Source organism: Benincasa hispida, chromosome 1, assembly GCF_009727055.1.
Source record: "Benincasa hispida cultivar B227 chromosome 1, ASM972705v1, whole genome shotgun sequence".
NCBI lineage: Eukaryota > Viridiplantae > Streptophyta > Magnoliopsida > Cucurbitales > Cucurbitaceae > Benincasa > Benincasa hispida.
Window position 1 is genome coordinate 23,305,152 of NC_052349.1, and position 23,114 is coordinate 23,328,265.

The window sequence follows — 23,114 nt, forward strand, 5'->3', positions numbered from 1 at the left end:
GTCGAACTGTCAGCACATTGTTGAACGGCCACGCATTGAAGAGCCCTACCGAGCATTAATGCATCGAGGCACGCCCATGTGGCCAAGCAAGCGAGCGATGGCCAGCGCCTATGCGTCCATGCCAAGCAAGCCGAGCGGATATACCTAGTGAGCCATGCGTCGACGATGAGTGGCCACCCTATGCATTGGTGATGACTGACTCATGCGATGGCTAAGTGAGATTTAGATGGAAGTTAGTTAGATTGCTATGCGTTGTAGACAAAAGAAAGACTAATTGATGGGGAAAAGAATTCCAATGGGAGATGACAATATTTATGAAATGCGTTGATAAGCCTAACAAATTAGATAGATGAACATGTTTAAGTATTTAAGTGATTGAGGTGGCAAAAGGAGGTTCACACAAAGCACTAAGCAGGAGGTGGAAAAAGGATATTACATGCAAAAGAGGTCTTATCACCTTAAGTAGGAGATGGATGAAAGAGGTTACATGCAAAATGGAGATTTTGGCTGGCAAATTAAGGTGAGAACAACTCAAGGCTGTGCTGGAATATGCTAAGTGTTGGCAGCATAAAAAAGGGATAAATGGGAGTTGAGTTGTCACAAGGGGTGAGTTTGGGATGGCTATAAATAGAGGGATTGGGCGAAAAGAATTTATTCATGCCATCTCCAAAATCTCTGTGTTGAGAGCTTATTTAGAGTGTTATGCTTGAGTATTTAGGCTGCCAAATTAATTGGGGTCCGAAGGAGCTAAAGTTGTATTGGTGAAACATTGGAGCCAGCCCGAACGCACAGTTAGCCAACACATCTAGCACACAGCACGCACGCCTTGCACCTTACAGCGTTGCGTCCGTCCATCAGCGCGTCTCGCACGAACGCATCATGCACGCCAGCCCAACACAGCAGCCACCGTGTGACGCATCACGCACGCCCAACATAGCAGCCCACTGTGCGACACAGCACACCCACCCTGCACCCGGCCGAACACCCAGTTGCCTGCCACAGTCCAAATAACCTCTAAATAGGCTAATTTTAGGATTTTGGCTAAGTTTGGAATGGGGTAAGCTGGTACTTTCATTATATAATGGTATTTTGGCTATTTTTGCATTATTTATTGATATAACAAGTGTTAATTGAGGAATTTTCATTGATATGGAGGAACTCTCAGGAAGGTATTCTCAAAGTGATTTTAGTAGGAATCTTGCTTACGATGAGTGGTTATTTAGTTTTATGCATTGATATGTGAACAAACACATAGGTAAGTACAAGATGCGTGCTTATGATATTATGTTACTTGCCATGATATTGTCTATGTAATTTCTATGGAAACCAAGATTATACCCAAAATACATAAGTTAGCATGCTTAAAAATGGTACTTGGCGAGAAAAATATAGTCGGCCGCGATCGGCGGGAAATAATAGTCGATGACGACCGACAGGAAATATAGTCAAGATACCTAAGCATGACTAGCGGGAAAGAATTGTCGATGTGCACATTGGCGGGGAAAGCAGGTTCTAGGAAGTTTCCATAAAAAGTTGTTATGATTGTTAATATATGCATGATGTGAACATGCCAAATATAGCATGAGACTGGAAGATAATGATTAAATGAAATTACACATGATCATGCATAAATTATACTGAAATTGTGATTATGTGATTGACTTCCCAAAAATATGTTTTGTAAAGTGATTATTATTTTAAAAGGCACCACTCACTAGGCTTATTAGCTCACGCTTTTCCAAATATTTTCCTTTATCCCTCCTCTAGATTGCAAAGTGGACGTTCAGGAAGGAGTCTACAACCACCAAAACACCAAGACTTGGTAATTTCTCAGGGCACGACTCAGATCATGTAATAGAAGAGTATAGGAAATTGAGCTATATGTATGAAATTTAGATAGATTACTGTAAACATGTTAAGGTTTTTAATAAATAAAGGGGGAGATGTTAAATTAAAATGTTGTCTTGGAATGCTACTAGTATATCCTCATGCTCTCTTCCATGTCTTGGAGCTAAGGCTAGGGATCGATCGAAGCCGGATCTATCCACAGCCACTTCCGAAGTCACTTCTGAAGGTTGCCCTAGCTTGAGAAGATGAAGATACGTATAAGACTACGTCACCGGTAAATTCGATGTCAAATGAGCAGATGTGGATTTCGTTTATACAACGATGAATATTAGTGACCACTGGATGGTCCTTGCAATGGACATTAACAGAGGCCACATATTCGCGTTCAATTCATTACCATCATACACACCAATGACAAAGTTGGTGAATTGGCTAGATCCATTGATGGTCACAGTACCATCCCTACTTCACTACTGTGACGTGGATCTATCGAAGCCGGACCTATCCACAGCCCGTTTGTAAATCTCGTGACCTATGAACATCGACATACAACATGGGTCGCATGATTGTGGCATCTTCGCAATCAAACTACTGGAACACCTGGTGACTGGTGCTGATCCATCCATAATCACTCAGGAGAAGATGAGTGAATATAGGATGCAATTAGCGTGTCAGCTATGGACAAACACTTCATATTTTTTATATGTAAGAACATGTATTTTTTTATTATATTTTTTATGTATGTAAAAACATTCATGTATTTTTTATGTATGTAAAAACATTCATTGTATAATTGAACATATATTTTTTATGAAAGTTCAAAGTTCAAAGTTCAATATCAGAATTTTATGAGAACATGCATTTTTTATGTATAATGGAGCTACTGCTCTTTTCATTATATAATTGAACATGTATTTTTATGTAAGTTCAAAGTTCAATATCATAATTTTATCAGAACATGCATAATTGAGCTTAAAACATTATATGGTTCAAGGTTCAAAGTTCAAAGATTGAGAGAGCGAGATGTTCAGAGAGAGTGAGATTGTGAGAGAGAACGAGATGTTTAGAGAGAGCGATATTGAGAGAGAGCGAGATTATGAGAAATCCAAACGATAGTTTAGTTATTAGTGTACGATCGTTTAGCTTACTATACGATCGTCTAGACAAATCCAAACGATCGTTTAGTTATTAGTTATTAGTAACTAAGCGAGAGAACGAGATTCATGGAGAGCGAGATCGTGAGAGAGAACGAGATTGAGAGAGTATTTGTTATCCATTTTTGTTACAAGTATGAAGATTGAGAGAGTATTTATTATCCACTTTTGTTACAAATATGAAGATTGAGAGAGTATGAAGTTATTGTTTTTTGTTACAAGTATGGAGGTTGAGAGAGTATGAAGTTATCCATTTTTTTTACAAGTATGAAGATTACGAGAGTATGAAGATGGAGAGAATATGAAGATTGAGAGAGTATGAATATTGCTATTATATAAATACTCCAGCTTGTTATTGTTTTTTGTTTACAAGATGAAAGTATGAAGTATGAAAAAGTATGAAGTATGTTACAAGTATGAAAAAGTATGAAATATGTTACAAGTATGAAAACGTATGAAGTATGTTGCAAGTATGAAAACGTATGAAGTATGTTACAAGTATGAAAAAGTATGAAATATGTTACAAGTATGAAAACGTATGAAGTATGTTNGTATGAAGTATGTTACAAGTATGAAAAAGTATGAAATATGTTACAAGTATGAAAACGTATGAAGTATGTTACAAGTATGAAAACGTATGAAGTATGTTACAAGTATGAAAAAGTATGAAATATGTTACAAGTATGACGTATGAAAAAATGATCAATGGTATTTATAACTAAACTGGATGAGGGGTGTTTGTGTCTCAGTCTCTGGCATTTTCAGCACGTCGCACGGTTGTAAGCGGTTCAGTACAATTTTGGCGGTTATGTCCATAATTCCCACACCGACCACATTTCATTTATCTGCGAAATTCTCCTCTGGATGGTATTCTTTTCACTCTCCGTCACCTAGCTTGTGGCACAAACTTTGAAGGAAGGATAATCTTTTCTACGTATCCAGAAGGTCTTTTCCATTCAGATATGTAGCCAAGTGGATTTATAGGCTCCGCATACACAGTCATTAGAGAGTCCACTGTATAAAATCGACTGCAAAGACTGTGGATGGGTATATTTCTTTCATTGGCAGCAACAATTGCATGGGAACACGGGATACCAAGTGAGTTGAATTCCTTACACGTGCATTCCTTCGTGTGAAGATTGACAATACTGTCCAATCGATTATCTCGCACGTGTACCCGATAATAATCAATAGGCTCCGCCTGATATCGTCTGCCCTTATCGGCTTCACTTGCCAATCAGGTTTCACAGTAGTCAGAGTGCAATGTCGTTCGAGATGCTCAGTAATTCCTCCGTTCATAGAACCACGATTGGAGCATTCCTCTAACATGTTCGATCAAGCATACTATGGGCATTAGTCGATACTCTTTAGTTAAGGAATTGAAACACTCTGCACTATTGAATGTCATGTTATCATATCTTCGTTCTATTTGGTAAACCCGTGCCCACCTTTGAAGACCGATGTCTTCCAAATATTTCATGACAACATCGTCTCTAAAACTACGGAGTTCGAACTCTGTCATACGAAATGTCCTTGCTGCATCTCTAAATATCCCAACAACTGTGCTATCCTTAAAGTTTGTAACCAGATTTTGTTATATATGCCATTTGCACAATCCATGAAATGTTGTGGAAAAAAATGCACGAATAGCATTGCCGATAGATACCATCCGATCAGACACAAACACTAGATTATCGGGTTCTCTGATACTGCATTTTAATGACATAAACCATTTTCATGATCGATCGATTTCATTGTCCACTATTGCATATGCTAGTGGGTATAATTGATTGTTCCCATCCATAGAAACCGCAACCAACATGGTGCCTTTGTATTTTCCTTTCAAGTGCGACCCATCAACAATAATACAAGGTCGACATATTGCAAAACCTCTAATACAAGGCCCTAATGCCATAAACATATACTTGAAATGCACCTCATCTTCAAGTTCGATCTCAAAGACTGTACCCAGATTCTCTATTTTTAGCGCTTCTCCATAAGCATGTAGTATGAAGTATGAGTATTCTGGAGTACCTCTAGTGAGATCATACGCGGCTTCCTTTGCACGCCACGCTTTATCATAACTTATGTTCATGCCATAATCTCTTCTCATATCCTCAACGATATGACAAGGTTTATAAATACGTCCTATGCCTGTGAACTTATCTTTGATGAGTTGACCAACAACCGTAGCAGTTGCTTGTCTATGGTCATGATTCAAAATTCCTATGGAACATGTGTGCGAACTGCAGTACTTTGTGATCTTGAATATATCAGACCCTTCAATTTTGACTGCACGAAGGCTCCACTTACATGTCTCCCCAATGCATTTGACAGTGAACAGAGATTTGATTGATTTCCTGACCTTAAATTCAAAATTTCTGTTGATGGACAGAATAAATAATCTCATTTTCAAGTCCTTTTTGATAAAAAATAGTTGACCAACTTCAACGTCATCTGTCCTAGATGAATAGGTGTTAGGCATAATCAACTCTGTCCTATGACTTAAAGACACAGATAGTGGAATCACTGAAGCTGCTATAGAAGGACGCACATCTCCATGATCACGAACCATTTCATTCAATCCTGCTGGTTGCTCATTCACATCCACATCCACTGAAGGACCACAATCCATATAATCGAATGTTAATGGTATAGTGTTGGTAGACAATGGAATATCATCCTTTTCCCGATGAATCTGATATGATTCCTCGTATTGTCTGTCCACAGCCGTATCATCATAACTCACATTTTCAAACCCCATTCTAACCCTTTTGTCCTATTTAGACTTCAACGTTACAACTATCTGAAGTCTACTAAGCTCTTCTCGCAAAAGAAGGAAGTGAAGATCATCATCATCCGTTATGCATTGTGGGGGGGCTTCAAATTCAAGATTATATTTAACTTTCAAGATAAGATCAAACTTAAACTCTGAAGAGCTGGCTTTTGTAGCCCTGTAAATGTGAGATTTAAGTTCTTCATAATTCACTATAGGGGGCACAACGATTCTTTTCAACTGTCCCCCAATATATGAACTTTCATTCCTATCTCAATCACCTCCAAATTGAATAAATAGACACTTTTCTGTCATCCTACAAAGCAAGAGAACATTTGTCATTAAGCTGTACAAGCAATTGAAGTGTACTCTCGCTCTCTCTCAAAACCTCACGCTCTCAATATCGCCCTCTCTCAAAATCTCGCTCTTGCTTAAAATCTCGCTCTCTCTCAAAATCTCGCTCTCTCAAAATCTTGCTCTCTCTCATAATCTCGCTCTCTCTTTTACTCTTCATCTTTCTTACTCTCCCCCAATACAAAATTTCATCATGCTACATTTCCAGAAATAACACATAAAAAATAATTAAACAGACTCAAAATAATTCACCTTTCTGAAAAAGCTGTTCCTTTCTGAGAAAGCCTTGTCTTGGAAATCCCCATTCGAAAAATCTCCGTTCAACAAAACACCATCGAAAACTAGAGAAGTAATCACCTTTGAAATAGAGTTTAGAGTTTAAAGAAATCACCATTGTATTGTGTTTAAGTATTATTGATTTGATTTGAGGCTTCCGTCGTGACATTTTGTCAAATCAATAGTACACTGACGAGCAATCACATCAAACCAGGGAATTTCAAGCGAGAGCGAGAGCGAGAGCGTTTAATTAGACGAGAGCGAGATTTACCTCGTGAGGTTGGTGTAAGGGTAATTTACGTAATTTGGTATGACGATTATGTCAGCATAGAGTCAATCGATATTATTTTTTAAAAATGAATCATTTGAAATTTGAGTCCAATTTTTGGATCATCCGTACAAATTTCCAAAAAACATGAATGAGGACTAATGGGCTCACTCCTAGCCTTAGCCCACAATTTGAAAGAACCTACCGTAGCCCGAATTTCCGTCGGAGACCAGAAGCTCAGTCGTCGAAGCCATGTCCGTTTGCCATTGCCACCTGCAAATTCCGGCTTAAGGTTCATTCCCATTTCTTCTTTCTCTGTTCCATCGAACACATAACAATCTCGAAATCAATTTATGCTGGTTTCTCAGGCGCAAACTTTTGTCAGTAATTCTTCAAGGTTCTCGTTTCATACTCCTTGGATCGCGAGCATATCTTCATGGACATTCTCTTTGCTCAGATCCAAGCTGACCTTCGCTCCAACGATGCCCTTCGCCAATCCGGCGCTCTCCTCCAGGCCCTACAGCAATCCGCCGCCGGTCGGGACATCTCCGTCATCGCCAAGTCTGCCGTCGAGGAGATCGTAGCCTCCCCTGCTTCTGCCGTTTGTAAGAAACTTGCGTTTGACCTCATTCGTTCTACGCGTCTTACTGCGGATCTCTGGGACATTGTGTGCACTGGCATTCGCACAGATTTCGACTTTCCTGACCCCGATGTCACCGCTGCTGGGGTCTCAATTCTCGCTGCGATCCCTTCCTACCGCCTCGCCAAGCTGATTACTGACTCACATAAAGAAATTTCTGCTTGTTTTGATTCCCCTAGTGATAATTTGAGGTTCTCGATCACCGAAACTTTGGGGTGTATTCTTGCTAGGGATGATCTTGTCACGCTATGTGAGAATAATGTTAGTCTGCTCGATAAGGTCTCGAATTGGTGGTCACGGATTGGGAAAAACATGCTGGATAAGTCGGATGCCGTTTCGAAGGTTGCCTTTGAGTCAGTCGGAAGGCTGTTCCAGGAATTTGATTCGAAGAGAATGAGTAGGTTGGCAGGCGATAAGTTGGTGGATAGTGAAAATTCACTCGCTATTAGGTCCAATTGGATTTCATCAATGGCAGACTTCGTTTGGAAGAAGCGAAATGCCTTAATGGCGAGGTCCCTGATTTTGCCTGTGGAGAGCTTTAGAGCCACTGTGTTTCCAATTGTGTATGCAGTGAAGGCTGTCGCGTCTGGGGCAGCTGAAGTCATCAGTAAGCTCTCGAAGTCTTCTACTGGCAAGGGAACCATTACGGACTCAAGTGCAGAGAGGTTAGTGGGAGTCTCAGATGTAGTTACCCATTTAGCGCCATTTTTAGCTTCGTCGTTGGAACCGGCATTGATTTTTGAAGTAGGGATTAATATGTTGTACTTGGCTGATGTGCCTGGAGGGAAGCCTGAGTGGGCTTCACAGTCGACCATAGCAATTCTCACACTCTGGGATAGGCAAGAATTTTCGTCTGCTAGAGAAAGTATTGTTCGGGCCGTTGTTACCAATCTTCACCTCCTTGATTTGCATATGCAGGTATGTGTATTCATATTGATCTATTCTATTTTTGTAGGCAACGTGTTGTTTACCTGCATTTTGTGGTGTACTAAGACGATAATTTCTTTACAACATCTCATATCTCTGAAATGACCTTCAAAGTAGGCTTGTACCCTGACAATATGATATCTTGTTGTTAGTAGGTTTCATTGTTTAAGAGACTACTTCTGATGGTGAGAAACTTGAGAGCAGAGTCAGATCGTATGCACGCCTTAGCATGTATTTGCCGTACAGCTCTCTGTGTTGACCTTTTTGCAAAGGAAAGTGTACGTAGAGGTCAAAAGCCTCTTGCAGGAACTGATATTGCTTCTTTATTTGAAGATGCTAGAATCAGAGATGATCTCAATTCCATTACTAGTAAAGGTTTGTTCAGGGAGGAATTAGTTGCTTCATTGGTGGAAAGTTGCTTTCAGTTATCTTTGCCTTTGCCCGAACAAAAGAACTCTGGGATGGAGAGCAGAGTTATTGGAGCCTTGGCCTATGGAACTGGTTATGGAGCACTAAACTGGACAGAGCCTGCACTGGAGGTGGTTGAAGTCTGTAGGCCCTGTGTCAAGTGGGATTGTGATGGTCGCACATATGCAATTGATTGTTACTTGAAGTTGCTAGTTAGGCTATGCCATATATATGATACCAGAGGAGGAGTAAAAAGGATCAAAGATGGGGCATCCCAAGATCAAATTTTGAATGAGACAAGGCTGCAAAACTTGCAACATGAACTTGTGAAAGATTTACGCGAGGTATTTCAGCTTGTTGTATCTCTCTTTTCTACAACATATATTTACCTGCTTTTAATGGTTCCTTATCATTAATTCAATGATGTGGCAGGTAAACACCCCAAGAATAAGTGCCCGTCTTCTTTGGGCTATTTCAGAGCATATCAATCTTGAAGGTTTGGACCCCCTTCTAGCTGACGACCCTGATGACCCATTAAATATCATCATTACAAATATCCACAAGGTCTTATTCAACGTAGATACAGCAGCAGAGACAACAAATAGACTTCAAGATGTTCAGGCAGTGCTTTTGTGTGCTCAGCGATTAGGATCACGTCATCCTAGGGCTGGCCAGTTATTGACTAAAGAACTTGAAGAATTTCGAAATAATGGCTTGGCAGATTCAGTCAACAAACACCAATGTCGCTTAATACTACAAAGAATTAAGTATGCTTCAAACAATTCAGAAAGCAGGTCAGTATATTGCATTGCTAAATATCAACTTTTTTGGGTGGTTTTCAGTGCTCATCATATAATGGCCGTCAGTTTTTGGGGAAAATATTTTTACCTAATGTTAGTTCTTGCTGAACCACCCAAAAAGCCACTAGCTCCTTTTCTTCATTTAGTTGAACTAGCATTCTCTCCCAAACTTGGACTTTTCTGTAATAATAGAATAGTAACTACAACTTTCTAAAAATGAAATTTTTAGTTAGGTCTGGTTATCTTTTACTTTTAAAGCCTGTTGAGTAAGGATGGCAGGTAGCAAAAGCTGGCTGGTTTAGATCAAGTTCTGTGAGTTCACACTGTCGAAGACTCTTAGCTTCAGCTGTGGGGCTGTTTCCCCTCGGTTTTGTAAATTTCATTATTTTTAGTGAAATGTCTGTTTTCTATGATTTTAGAAAAGGGGAAAAAATGACGCTTGCCTTTAGAAACTCTCTCTTTTCTCTCTTTTCTTGAAAGATTGAAGTGGAATTTTCCCTTCTTTCCGATGGGTGATTAAATAGTGTTCTTGTTTGTGGCCTGCCTGTCTCTAAAGGACAGGGAGACTTTGTTAGGGAGCCTATGGGTCAAATTTTTAGCTCTCTTCCAGAAATTTACATCGAATGTTTCCTATTGAGTTTTCTCTGATTATTAGGTGTTTGGCTAGGTTGTTGGAAGTGGCTCAGGGTGTACTTTATGAAAACCAGAGTTTCTTATATCGGGGGAGTTGTTTACATTTTGAATGAGAGATCTTTTTGTTTTGTAATTTCTATTCTTCTATCATTTAGAGGCTTCTTGGCGTGTCCCTCCCTAGGTGGGGTGTGTTACTTGGTAGCCAGAAACATCTATATTTTATGCTTGGTCTTCGTTTTGTGTAAAATTGATTATCTGTTTGTTCCAAAATGCTGGTCAATGCTTAGGATCCCCCTTTGATTTTCGTTTCAGATATATTTTTCTTTCTCTCTTTCTATTTAATAAATAATCGAGTGAAAATTTTGTTTAATGAAATTGATTATGATCATTTACAGGTGGGCAGGGGTCAGTGAAGCCAGAGGAGATTACCCATTTAGCCATCACAAACTAACTGTGCAGTTCTATGAAGCAGCAGCAGCTCAGGACAGAAAATTGGAAGGTTTAGTTCACAAGGCTATTTTAGAGCTTTGGAGGCCAGAACCTAGTGAATTAACTCTTTTGCTGACGAAAGGAATTGATTCTACTCTTCTCAAGGTTCCTCCAACTGCAACTACTTTGACTGGAAGTAGTGATCCTTGCTATGTGGAAGCATATCATTTGGCAAACTCGAGTGATGGACGGATTACTCTACATTTGAAGGTTAAAGATGTTTCTCTTCTCATTACTGTAGTTTACTGGATAGAAATTATTAATTTGGGTCATTTGATTTTTTCTAAAGGAAATATTATGTTAATAATCCATAATATATCGGGACAAAATCTATACCCTTAACGAATATGGGTTCAATAGTAGAGAAACGAAACATAGGATCATTGGGTTGAACCAATATTCAGGCTGGCCTACATTCACTGTACAGAAGTTACATGAAGCGACCCTAATTGTCGGCAATAAAAAAGGACAAGCACTAGAACACAAATAAGATACCTGCATGGAGCTATAGAAGCGGAGTCACATTCAAAACCTTACGATGCAAATATCTCCTTTAGTATTTTTGTGAGTACTTTGGCCAAAACTTCATACTAGGTAATGAGACTAATTGCAAGCAATCCTTCCTCATCGACGCTTTCACCTTTCTATCAAAAATAGTAAGTTCTCCTTGAGACAGGAGTTTGCATGCCCATAGCGCATTTGAAAAATCAGATTGAAAAGTAAAAATTGGCTTGGCTTAGCTGAAGAAATTCAAAACCCATGAAACCCAAGTGATAAAAGATAGAAAATAGAGAACACTAAGTTTACGTAAAAAACCTTAGGACAGGGAGAAAAACCACAATAGAGAGTCCCTTTTAATAATTTTGACATAAAAGGAAAGTTACAAGAGAAGCCATATTTATAGGGCTCTAGCAAGCCCTAATACAAAAAAAAGGGGAATAGCAAGCCCTAATACAAAAAAAAGGGGAAATAAACCTAGGGTAAAGTAAAATACTAAAATATCCTCAGGGTTATAAACTATCGACAATATTTCTAGCACTCCCCCTCAAGTTGGGGCGTAGAAGTCAATCAGACCCAACTTGCTAACACATGAGTGAAAACTTTGTCTGAGTAACCCTTCGGTGAGAACATCAGCTATTTGTTAACTAGATGGAATATTCAGAATATAGATATTGTCATTGTCCAGTTTCTCTTTTATAAAGTATATCAATTTTCACATGTTCCGTTCTATCACGTTATACAGGATCATTGGCTATGCTTATAGCCACTTTATTATCACAATGGAGCTTCATAGGTAAAACACTGTCTTGGTGAAGATCAGATAGAACTTTCTTCAACCAGATTTCTCCACAGATTCCCAAATTCATAGCTCTATTTTCAACTTCAACATTGCTTCTAGCAACACTTTGCTTCTTACTTCTTCAAGTAACTAGGTTACTTCACACAAAAGTACAGTATCCAGAGGTAGACTTTCTGTCAATAACTGATCCTGCCCAATCAGAGTCGTATAAGCCTCAATGCATTTCCTGTCAGTTTTCCTTAACATCAGACCTTTACTCGGAGAGCTTTTCAAATATCTCAAAATCCGATTCATAGCTTCCATATGTTCTTCGTAGGGTGCCTGCATAAACTGACTAACAACATTGACAACATAAGAAATATCTGGTTTAGTGTGAGATAAGTAAATCAACTTTCCCACTAGATGCAGATATCTCTCTTTATCAATAGGAACTTTGTCAGCAAAATCTCCCAATTTCGCATTGAATTCAATAGGAGTGTCAGCAGGTCTACATCCAGTCATATCTGTTTCTTTTAACACGTTAAGAGTGTATTCCCGTTGTGAGACAGAGATCCCTTCCCTTGATCTTGCCACCTCCATTTCAAGGAAATACTTTAGATTCTCTAGATCTTTGATCTCAAACTCGTCAGCCATTTTCTTTTTCAACTTGGTGATCTCAGCAGTATCATCTCTTGACAAGATAATATCATCTACATACACAATTAGAGCAACAATTTTCCCAGATACTGACCTTTTTGTAAACAACGTGCGATCAGAGTGTCCTTGAGTGAAATCTTGGGACTTAGCAAAGGTAGTAAATCCGTCGAACCACGTTCTCAGGTCTGTTTCAAACCGTACAAAAACTTCCTGAGTTTACAAACCTGATGATTAAACTGAGCTTCAAAACCTGGGGGAGGGCTCATATAAACCTTTTCTTCTAATTCACCATTCACATTTTTTACATCAAGTTGACGGAGAGACCAGTCTTTATTAACTGCAATAGAAAGAAGGACCCAGACCGTGTTTAACTTCGCTACAGGGGAGAAAGTACCAAAATAATCTATTCCATACATTTGAGTAATCCCTTTTGCTTCGAATCTGGCTTTGTACCTGTCTAGAGTTCCATTTGATTTATACTTTAGAGTGAACACTCACTTGCACACAACCGTTTTATGCCCTTTGGGAAGTGCTACAAGGTCCCACGTATTATTCTTTTCAAGAGCTCTCATTTCTTCTATGATGGCAGTCTTCCACTCATGAATTTCCATAGCCATATGTATGTTTTTTTGGTATTGTTGCTGTATCAAGGTTGGCAGTGAACGCCCTGAACTCAGAAGACAGATTACTGTAAGATAGAAAGCTATACATGGGCTACTTGGTGCAGGACCTGGTGCCCTTTCTCAATGCAATGGGCATGTCAATAGAGATATCATAATCCCCTGGTTTGTCTGAATCCTCATCTATAATGGGATTTTGATTACATTTTTCAGCCTGAGGAAGAGTCTCACCCTCTTGTGTTTTAGTCGAAGTCTCATCACTGCTTGCAACCCTGTTATTCTTTGGAACTAATATATCGGTTCTGTTATTCTCGGCCGAATCAACAACATCCTCAAGTTAGCATTACCAGGGCTAGTAGTACCTTGAGCTTGTGTTGGTTCAGATTCATGGACCAAAGCCGGCGGAGTAGTAGGGGACACCATTTCCTTTTTGAGATTCTTCCTGTAGTAAGTTATTCAAGGGACTTGTTTAGTGGTTAGAAATGTGGCATGGACACTCAGGATGGGTTCGGGAAGGTTAGTAGGGATTGAAGATGGGACTGAAGATGTGGACCAGCTAATCTCTTCACTAGTATTCTCCCCCTAAAGATGACTAATGGGGAAGAAAGGTTAATACTCAAGAAATGTTACATCCATGGAGATGAAGTATTTTCGGGAAAAGGGTGGAAACATTTATAACCTTGCTGGTGAAGGGGATACCCAACAAAGAGACATTTCTAAGCACGATGGGTAAACTTAGTTTGGTTAGGGCCATGACTATGGACAAAGGCAGTGCACCCAAAAACTCGGAGAGGGACATCAGGAATAAACCGCGTGGTAGGGTATGACTCCTTGAGGCATTCAAGAGGGGTTTGGAGTTGGAGGACATGGAAAGGCATTCGATTAATAAGATGAGCTGCAGTCAGAACTGCATCCCCCCATAAGTAAGATGGAAGTGAATTAGAAAGCATGAGAGACCGTGCAACCTTGAGGAGGTGACGATTTTTCCTTTCAGCCACCTATTCTGTTGGGGGTATAGGCACACGAGCTTTAGTGGACAATACCTTTAGAGGACAGAAAATCATGAAGGGTATGATTAAGGAACTCACGACCATTATCACTAAGAAGAATAGCAATTTTGATGTTGAACTGAGTCTCAACAGTAGTGTAAAATTGCTGAAAGATCGATGAAACCTCAGATTTATTAGTGAGGAGAAAAACCCATATAAGATGGGTATGATCATCAATAAAGGTCACAAACCAACGTTTCCTTGAAGAGGTGGTAATACTTGAGGGACCCAAGCATCATTATGAATAAGGGTGAAGGGCTGAAAAGGTTTGTAAGGTTGAGACGAAAAGGTGACCCTATGCTGTTTTGCATGAATGCACACATCACAATATAGAGAAGAGACATCAACTTTATTGAACAATGAGGAAATAAATATTTCGTATATTGGAAATTTGGGTGAACAAGGCGAATATGCCATAACATAAATCTTTTTTTTGAAATTGAAAAATAAGAAGACAACAAACTAGTCCTATAATAGTTCCTAGAGGAATCATCATCATAAAGGAAATAGAGTCCCCTATTGTGCCGGATAGTGCCAATCGTTTTCCTTGAGCTCAAATCTTGAAAGAAAACATTATCTGGTGAGAAGACAACTTGACAATTCAGATCTCTAGTTATCTTACTAATAGTTAGTAAATTGTAAGATATTTTGGGTATATGCAACACATTCTGTTAAGTTAAACCGTCAAAAGGAGAAATATGACCCTTGCCTGCAATAGGAGCAAAGGACCCATTTGCAATCAAAATATTTTCATTACCAGTACTCGGAAGATATGATAGAAAATTATCAAAAGATCCAGTCAAATAATCCGTAGCCCTTGAATCAAGTATCCATGGTTTCTTACCATTTATGCCGAGGAGACTTGAGGATTGAGAGGTACCTGATTGAGCAATGGCCCCAAGAGAAGAGACACCGGGGTCACTTTAGCAATTCACTGAGGTTGTGACTGGGAGGCATTCGCAGATTCACTCATAAGAGCCCGGACCAGGATTGGGCTTGTCATTTGGAGGACGTCTTCTGCCATTCAGTGGTCTACCATGTAACTTCCAACATTGATCTTTCGTATGCCAGGGTTTCTTGTAATGTTCACACACCGAGATCTGTTTCCCATTTTTCTTGTCATTATCAGAACCAGATAATTTCACACTGAAAGCAGTAGAATCAACAACAGATACAGTTGTGATGTTCATAGCACTGACTTTGTCTTCCTCTAGACGAACCTCAGAGCACACTTCCATAAGAGAACGTATAGGCCTCTATCCCAGTATACGACCTCGCACTATATCGAACTTGGAGTTCAAACGATCGACTTCCTCAATCTTGAAATACTGGACACCTCCACAAGGACAATCCCATATAATTTCACGACACAGGTCTACTGCCAGATTAGGGACAATTTGTTAAAGTATGAAGTGACATCCATCATCCCCTATTTGCACTCGTGAGCCTGTTTACGCAGAGTGTAAAGACGAGACACATTCTCCCTCTTAGAATATAATTTTTGAACTGCATCCTAGATATCTCGAGCCGTTGTAGCATACAACAACAGTTTCTCTATCTAAGGTTCCATAATATTAATCGGCAGTGATTGAAGTAGGGAGTCTTCTCCTTTCCAAATGTGCTCCTGAGGATCCCCTAGCCTAGGTCATGGTATCTCACCAGTTAGATAACCAAACTTGTGGCGCCCTCGAGAGTCATTTTAATGGACTGAGAGTGACCAGGAGAGAATTTTGACCATTCAACTTTTCTCCTGCAATTAACCTTGAGGAATTTTCCATAGATCCAGACAAATAGTTTGTAGTAGTTAAAGCAGGGAAAGAGGTTACCGAATTCTCTGGATACATCGGTAGACCGGAAGGAATGACAAAATTCACCGTACTGGAATTTAAGTTTGTGGAAGAACCTAAGGCTGCCCTAAAAGCAGCGATTTGTTGCTGAAAACTAGGCGGCGCGTGATGAGTAAGGCTCGGCGGCTGCAGGTAGGTTGCTTGCGACTGGAAGGGAAAGTAGCTGGGGATTCCCGATGGCTGTGAGGGGCTTGTTGTAGCAGCAGGGGATTTACCTCTGTGGTAGGCGGACGACTCACCAATCTTGGCTTCAAGGTGTATGTTTTGGCTGCCGGCAGCAAGGTTGGAGGGATAGGCAGCAACGACACTTGGTAACGGGGGAGGAACTCCGACGACAATGTGAAATAGAGCAACGATGTTAGGGTTTCCATCAAAGGGTTGCGGTTGGCGCTAGAGTTGGACGGATATGCAAGGACTAAAGATACCAATCAACGGCGGCTTGGACGGCAATAGCAGTGGCGATGTTGGCGGCGGTAGCAATAGTGGTAGTGGTCGGAGGCCCCATCGACAGCTATGGCTGAAGTAGGGCTGGTGCAAAACTAAGATTATCTTGCACTAGTTGATTTTTGTCGATGGCAGTTAGGGTTTCGTCACTACGCTCTGATACCATGATAAAAGATAGAAAATAGAGAACACTAAGTTTACGTGGAAAACCTTAGAACAAAAAGAAAAAACCACGATTAAGAGTCTTTTTTTATTATTTTAACATAAAATAAAAGTTACAAGAGAAGCCATATTTATTGGTTCTAGCAAGCCCTAATACAAAAAAAAGGAAATAAATCTAGGGTAAAGTAAAATATTAAAATACCCTCGGGACTATAAACTATCAACAAAGCCCTTTATTTCTAACACCAAAAAAGAGCTATAAATAAAGACTGGTTTGGTGGAAGAAAATCAAAACCCTTGCAAACCTAGAAAGAGCTATATCTAAAGAAACTCAGGAGACGTTTGACGTGTTGAGTTGGTAATTATTATAAGAGGGGAGTAATTAGGGGAGTTGATGCGAATAATGAGGTGAAAATGTGAGTTAACACGAATAACGAGATAATAAACCTCTTCAATTATTGGTGAACCAAACGAATCCAACTTGAGGGGCCAAATGCCCCCTCAATTAAAATATCCCCAATTTATACAATCAAGAATAATGGAATATCTGAAAAATGTTTTCATGATTCGCCTCCTTTCACTTTCTGTTGGATATTTATTTGGTTCTTTTCTAGGTGTGAGTGTATTGAGTCTATTGACATATTGCAGGTTCTAAATTTAACTGAACTTGAACTTAATCGGGTGGATATTCGAGTTGGGTTGTCTGGAGCATTATATTTCATGGATGGTTCTCCTCAAGCAGTGAGACAGCTGCGTAATCTTGTGTCACAGGTACCCATTTGTGATGAATCATTTTATCTTTTGTTCTTTTTATTGGTTAATGTGAACTTTCAGTTACATGACAGAAAATAAGAAGTATGTGAACTATTGATGTTCATATTTCATGTTAAATTACTTCTTGCTGTGATTGTTTAAAAGCCTATTTACATGTAGATAAGAATATATAGCTCGAGTGGAATTATCTAATTTTTAGCAAAACTATTAGCATCACCTATGAAATTTTAGTCAAGAGTGAGAATGCTTGAGTCAGCCACAGCCACAGCCACAGCCACGCACTAAGCATTTGAAATTAATAGATGCGGAGCAAGAGAGTAAGCTCTAATACGTTGCAGTAGCATCAACTCTCCATACTAAACTACTAGTTCAAATATCAGGCCATGATGTTAAAACAAAATTTTTAACTCATGCTAGGAGAATGCTAAGAAATATTTTGAATACTTTATTTGTCGTGGCATGATGGCTTATTTTTTTGCCTTTGGGATTAATTGTTCTCAACTTCTCACTTGATATTAGGAAAAACTTTTTCACTTGCCCTCTTTTGCCTTGTTTCACAAGGAAAGGCAATCTCATGACTCTACACTTACCCCCCTTTCCAGGATCCAGTTCTGTGCAGTGTAACAGTCGGTGTCTCACATTTCGAGAGATGTGCCCTTTGGGTTCAAGTCTTATACTACCCTTTCTACGGAAGTGGTGGGGCTGGAGACTATGAAGGTGATTACTCCGAAGAAGATTCTCATATTATCAGACAAAAGAGAAGCTTAAGGCCAGAGCTAGGAGAACCTGTGATTTTGAGGTGTCTTCCTTACAAAATTCCACTGACTGAGCTTCTCTCGCCACATAAAATATCTCCTGTTGAGTTTTTCCGCCTATGGCCCAGCTTGCCTGCAATTGTAGAGTATACTGGCACTTATACTTATGAGGGGACTGGCTTCAAGGCTACTGCTGCACAGCAATATGGAGCGTCTCCTTTTTTAAGTGGATTGAAATCTTTGCCCACCAAGCCTTTCCACAGTGTTTGCTCGTACATTATTCGGACTTTGGCTGGGTTTCAGGTGAGGTTCTATGCCATTTTCTTTAATTGGGTTCCATTTTGTGGGTTTGCATGCCATGGTATTCTTTTATTATTTTGTTTCAATGAAAGTTATCTTTATCCACTATATATAAACTTAGACACACTAAGCTTCCTGAAAAAAGGGGAAAAATATCTTTTTAAGTTGTTATTTTCTTTTCCTGCGTTGATGACGGTCTTCATGCCCATGGTCATATAATAAAATTGTCTGGAAAATGGACAAATCCCCATATGTATTTGCTTTCCTGAAGACAGATCCGGTGAGTCCTCGGAGAGGGAAACTGATTCCTTCGGAATACAGGTTCATGAAGGTATCGGCTAATATAAAACTAAAACCATTCCAGTCGATTGGAAGCAAACTTCAAAGTGAAAATAGTTAAAGAACTTCCATGTTAGAATTGTGGGAATGTGTGAAAAACTTAACTGTGATAATTCAAGTGTTGGGCAGAAAGTGTGATGAAGATTCATCAAGTAGCACCAAGTTACATGCAATTATACGGCCACGTGGCTTATGTGGCTTTCTCAAGCTGAGTGACTTCTCACTTTTGACATTCATGTTTAGAAGCATGGATTTTCCCAAAAATCTTTAGTATCAAGGGAAGGGGCATAATTTCTCAAAATAGGACGTTAGTTTTTTTTAAAACATAGATAGCAAGTCTTAATTGAGACTTCATGGGAAGAGTTCTTTTCGCTTAGTATATCCGAAGATAGGAATGTTAGTTTTGGCTATCACAGGCAGCAGTCAACAGTGTACTTACCTGAGGTAGCCTGTGGTCTAACGAATTTGACGGGAAAGTCCGAAAAAAAAAAAGCCTAAAGAAATGTTACTATGTAGTAGTCTGTTTAGAATAGTAGACTGATCTTGTGTTTGGTTTGCTTGGAGTAGAATGAGAATTCAGGGAATGAGGCAGGATACATAGAGATTATCATCCCGGCCTGAGCCATGCTTAGTTGCCATTTCTACCCTTAGTGACCTTGCTTCTTATTGGAGTTGATAGTGTTGTTTGCTAACTACATATAGTTAATATTTAGATGTGATCCCCCTTCCTCAAAGCCTTTGAGAACATCATTTTCTCTTTCCTCTTCTGAAGATTTAGAATGTACTTGTTCAACATGATTCCATTCCAGGTGTCCATTGATTTTAATTGTCAACTGTAAATTAACTCGTTTAACTTTGCATCTTTTTTTTGTTCCTTTGTGCTGGCTGATGCTGAACTGAATTTATAATCCTTGAAATGGTACCAGAAAATAAGATAAATATAATTGTTATTCTCGGAAGCTGACCTGTTCCTACTTGAATGCCTGTAGCTTTGTTTGGCTGCAAAAACATGGTATGGGGGGTTTGTGGGGATGATGATATTTGGAGCTAGTGAAGTAAGCAGAAACGTAGATCTGGGCGATGAGACAACGACCATGCTATGCAAATTTGTTGTTCGAGCATCTGATGCATCAATTACAAAAGAAATCGAAGCCGATCCTCAAGGTTGGTTAGATGACGTAACTGATGGAGGCGTCGAGTACATGCCTGAAGAGGAAGTCAAGGTAGCTGCTGCAGAAAGGCTGAAGATATCAATGGAACGGATAGCTTTACTCAAGGCAGCCCAACCTCCACCAAAGACACCAAAATCAGACGACGACGAAGAAGAAGATGATGTCGAAGACAGCGAAGGAGAAATAAAGAAGAAAGACAGTCAGGAAAACAGTAAGGGGCCGTCTACATTGTCAAAATTAACTGCAGAAGAGGTTGAACATCTCGCTCTTCAAGCTGCAGTCCTTCAGGAATGGCACATGTTATGTAAAGATAGAGCAAACAAAGCTAATTAAGTTGCGTTCATTCTTTTTTTTCATAGTGAGAAAAGGTTTGGATATGTAGATTCTTTGCCTTGTGGTATAATGTGGATTAGCCAAAATTTGTGTAATTTTGACTGCGAGTGTTACTTTCATTTGCCATCCCTCCCTCCCCTCACCACCCACGGAAGGACTGCCTGTGTATTTGTATCATGTATTTGTTAGCTCTGATATTGTGATTTTTTTAGAGGCTGTCAATGCGTTTTTAATGTGTATTTAATGGATTGTTAGATCCTTTGATAATGTTTCCGTTTTCTTATTAAGAAAAAGGAAGCACAGAAAAATGTGTGATATTTGCAGATATGTTTATTATGTTCTTACTTTTCGACGGGTTTCAATAGTATGTTTATTTCTACCTCCATCTTTAAGATGTGTTCAAAATATTGGTCAACTTCTTTGTTAAGGGGGAAAATCCGATCTGTGCAGTGAGTTGTACAAGTCGATACACACTTTTTCAGTTATGTTTTATCGTCTAAAAGTTTTGTTCAAAATGAGTATAGCTCAATAGTCATCTAGAATGAATTATTAACCTCAATATCCTAGGTTCATTCTCCCAATTAACCTCAACGTCATAGGTTCAATCTCTCATCCAACATATTATCAAAATAACTCTCGATATCTTACCTTCTCTATTAAAATGATAAAAATTTAATGCAAGCATAGTTCAACTAGCATAAATTTTGTACTATCAACTTCAAGGTCAGAGATTCGATTCATCCATCCAATAGATCGTAAAAAAGAAAACAAAACTAAGGTACTAATGAGTTGTAATAAAAGGGTATGGTCATACTTATATAAACAAATTAGTCTTATATGTGCATATACTAATTTTTTTTTTATGTAAGATTAATTGAGTATCAATAATAGATAAATATATATAATATAAGTTAGACAATATTCGTAGGTATTATCGACTTTTATATATTAACATATATATGCCCATAAGATGCTACTAAAAGTATATGCTATGTTTGAGAAATTTTTTAGTGCTATATTCTCGTGGGTTTTTTGTATGGATGGCCTCATTTGGGAGGCCCAATGAAAAATGGCCATCTTTAGAAAAAGTAATGGAAAGTGATCTTCTGCTGGCGTCATCCACGTGTGATTTTACCTCTTCACCCTTGAGATGCACCTTATGCGCCCGGGCCTACCAAGGAACTCGGTACTCGATTACCTGCCACTCGATCCTCGATTACACGATCCTTGTTGGCTCGTCACACGATCCTTGATGCACGGTCGATACCCAAATGCATGGTCACTCGATACCCAAATGCATGGTCACTTGATACGTGTATACTCGATCATAGTCACGTCATACTCGATACTCGATTAACGTATACTCGATCATTTTGAATTTTTCATTCCTGTTGGAGGACCTGCTCTATAGTTAATGCTCATGCACAAACATATACAAATTGGAGAATTTTCTGACAATTCTCACTATTCTTTCAAATCAATTTCTTGAAATGTGAAGTGATTTTTTTTAATTAACTAAGAACAAATAGAACTGAAACACAAAAGAGAAAATCGAGCTCACTTTCCATCCAAAAAATCCACTTCACAAAACCTATTTTTCTTGGCAGAGATCAAGTTATAAAGGCATTCAGATCATTTCACTATATTGTCTCACATCTCAAGTAAGTAAATGTGCTAGTTTTTTTCCTAATTTTTTGCTCACGTTTTTTACTTTTTTGATGCTGTGCAAGACATATGAATGTAGCAAAAGGAACGAGTGAGTTTGAGTTTGTATGTGTGCACTGAGACATGCGAGTAACTCCCAATGGAGCGAGGATGAGGGAAGAGAAAGCTACGAAACAGTAAGCATCGAGTTAAAAATATCGAGTATCAGTGGATGAGTATTGAGTATTTAAAAGCAAGTAGCGAGGATCGAGTATAGCGAGTATTTAACAGTAACCAATTTTCCTAACTGCTCACTTTGTGTATTGTTTTTCTTGAAGGATGGAGAAGTATATATTCTTACGTTATAGTGGTACATGGGACGACACAGAAGAACGCTATATTGGAGGTCGTTTGAAGGGTTTGCTAGTTCCGAACATATTGACGTTTAATGAGCTGGTAAATCTAGTATATGAGATCATGCAAGTTAGTTCGACACAGTTCAAGATTGTAATGAGGGTGACATATAAGATGGATATAGATTCACCTCCAGTATGCTTAATGAACGATGCCGATGTTAATTTCTCCTCTCAGAGTATGATCGTATTAGATCGCAAGTATTTATAAGTCTTGAGGAAATTGAAGAAATTCATCGCGAGGCAACATTTGATTACCCAAAGAGAAAAGACCAACCCATGTGTGGAGCAAATGTCAATGGGCATGATGTTTGTCCATCAGTGTCTCACTAAAAAATGACAACATCGATGTTAATATAGAGAACGCATTACATCAGAATATGACAATAGAAGAGGTTTGGACATGTGTAAATGAGAATATAATGATAGAAGAGGAAGAGGGTGAGAATGAATAACAACCAACCTAGGTTGTTCAGGAAGTGGTCCTTCTGTTATGAATGAAGAACAACCAACTCCGATTCTTTCAAATGATTTTGGCTATTTTGTTGAGAGTGTGCCTCGCTAAAATCCATGCAATGTATCATCCAGTAGTAATGCCAGAATGGGGGACATGATCATGCAACCATAGTCGTCCGTAGGGTTGGGGGATACCATTGAAGTAGGTTAAATTTTCTTCAACAAGAGTGATGTGAAGATATAGTTAGCAATGTCGGCCATTAAGAACAACTTTGAGCAGTGAGTTAAAAAATCGAA

The 23,114-nt window shown here is 39.1% G+C and overlaps 1 protein-coding gene across 2 annotated transcripts; it reads left to right on the forward strand.

Annotated features, from left to right (window-relative positions):
- The first annotated feature begins 6,823 nt into the window (after positions 1–6,823).
- Positions 6,824–20,526, forward strand: LOC120074463 (protein TPLATE). 2 transcript variants are annotated; one of them, XM_039027605.1, is made up of 8 exons: positions 6,824–6,968; positions 7,045–8,234; positions 8,399–8,995; positions 9,084–9,445; positions 10,480–10,783; positions 17,280–17,402; positions 18,008–18,463; positions 19,789–20,526. In XM_039027605.1, exons 2-8 carry the CDS (start codon positions 7,113–7,115, stop codon positions 20,302–20,304), a joined length of 3,480 nt encoding a protein of 1,159 aa, XP_038883533.1. In that variant the 5' UTR covers positions 6,824–6,968; positions 7,045–7,112; the 3' UTR covers positions 20,305–20,526. The 2 variants fall into 2 exon arrangements, with proteins under 2 accessions (XP_038883533.1, XP_038883524.1); XM_039027596.1 differs by having other exon boundaries at positions 6,856–8,234.
- The last annotated feature ends 2,588 nt before the right edge of the window (positions 20,527–23,114 follow it).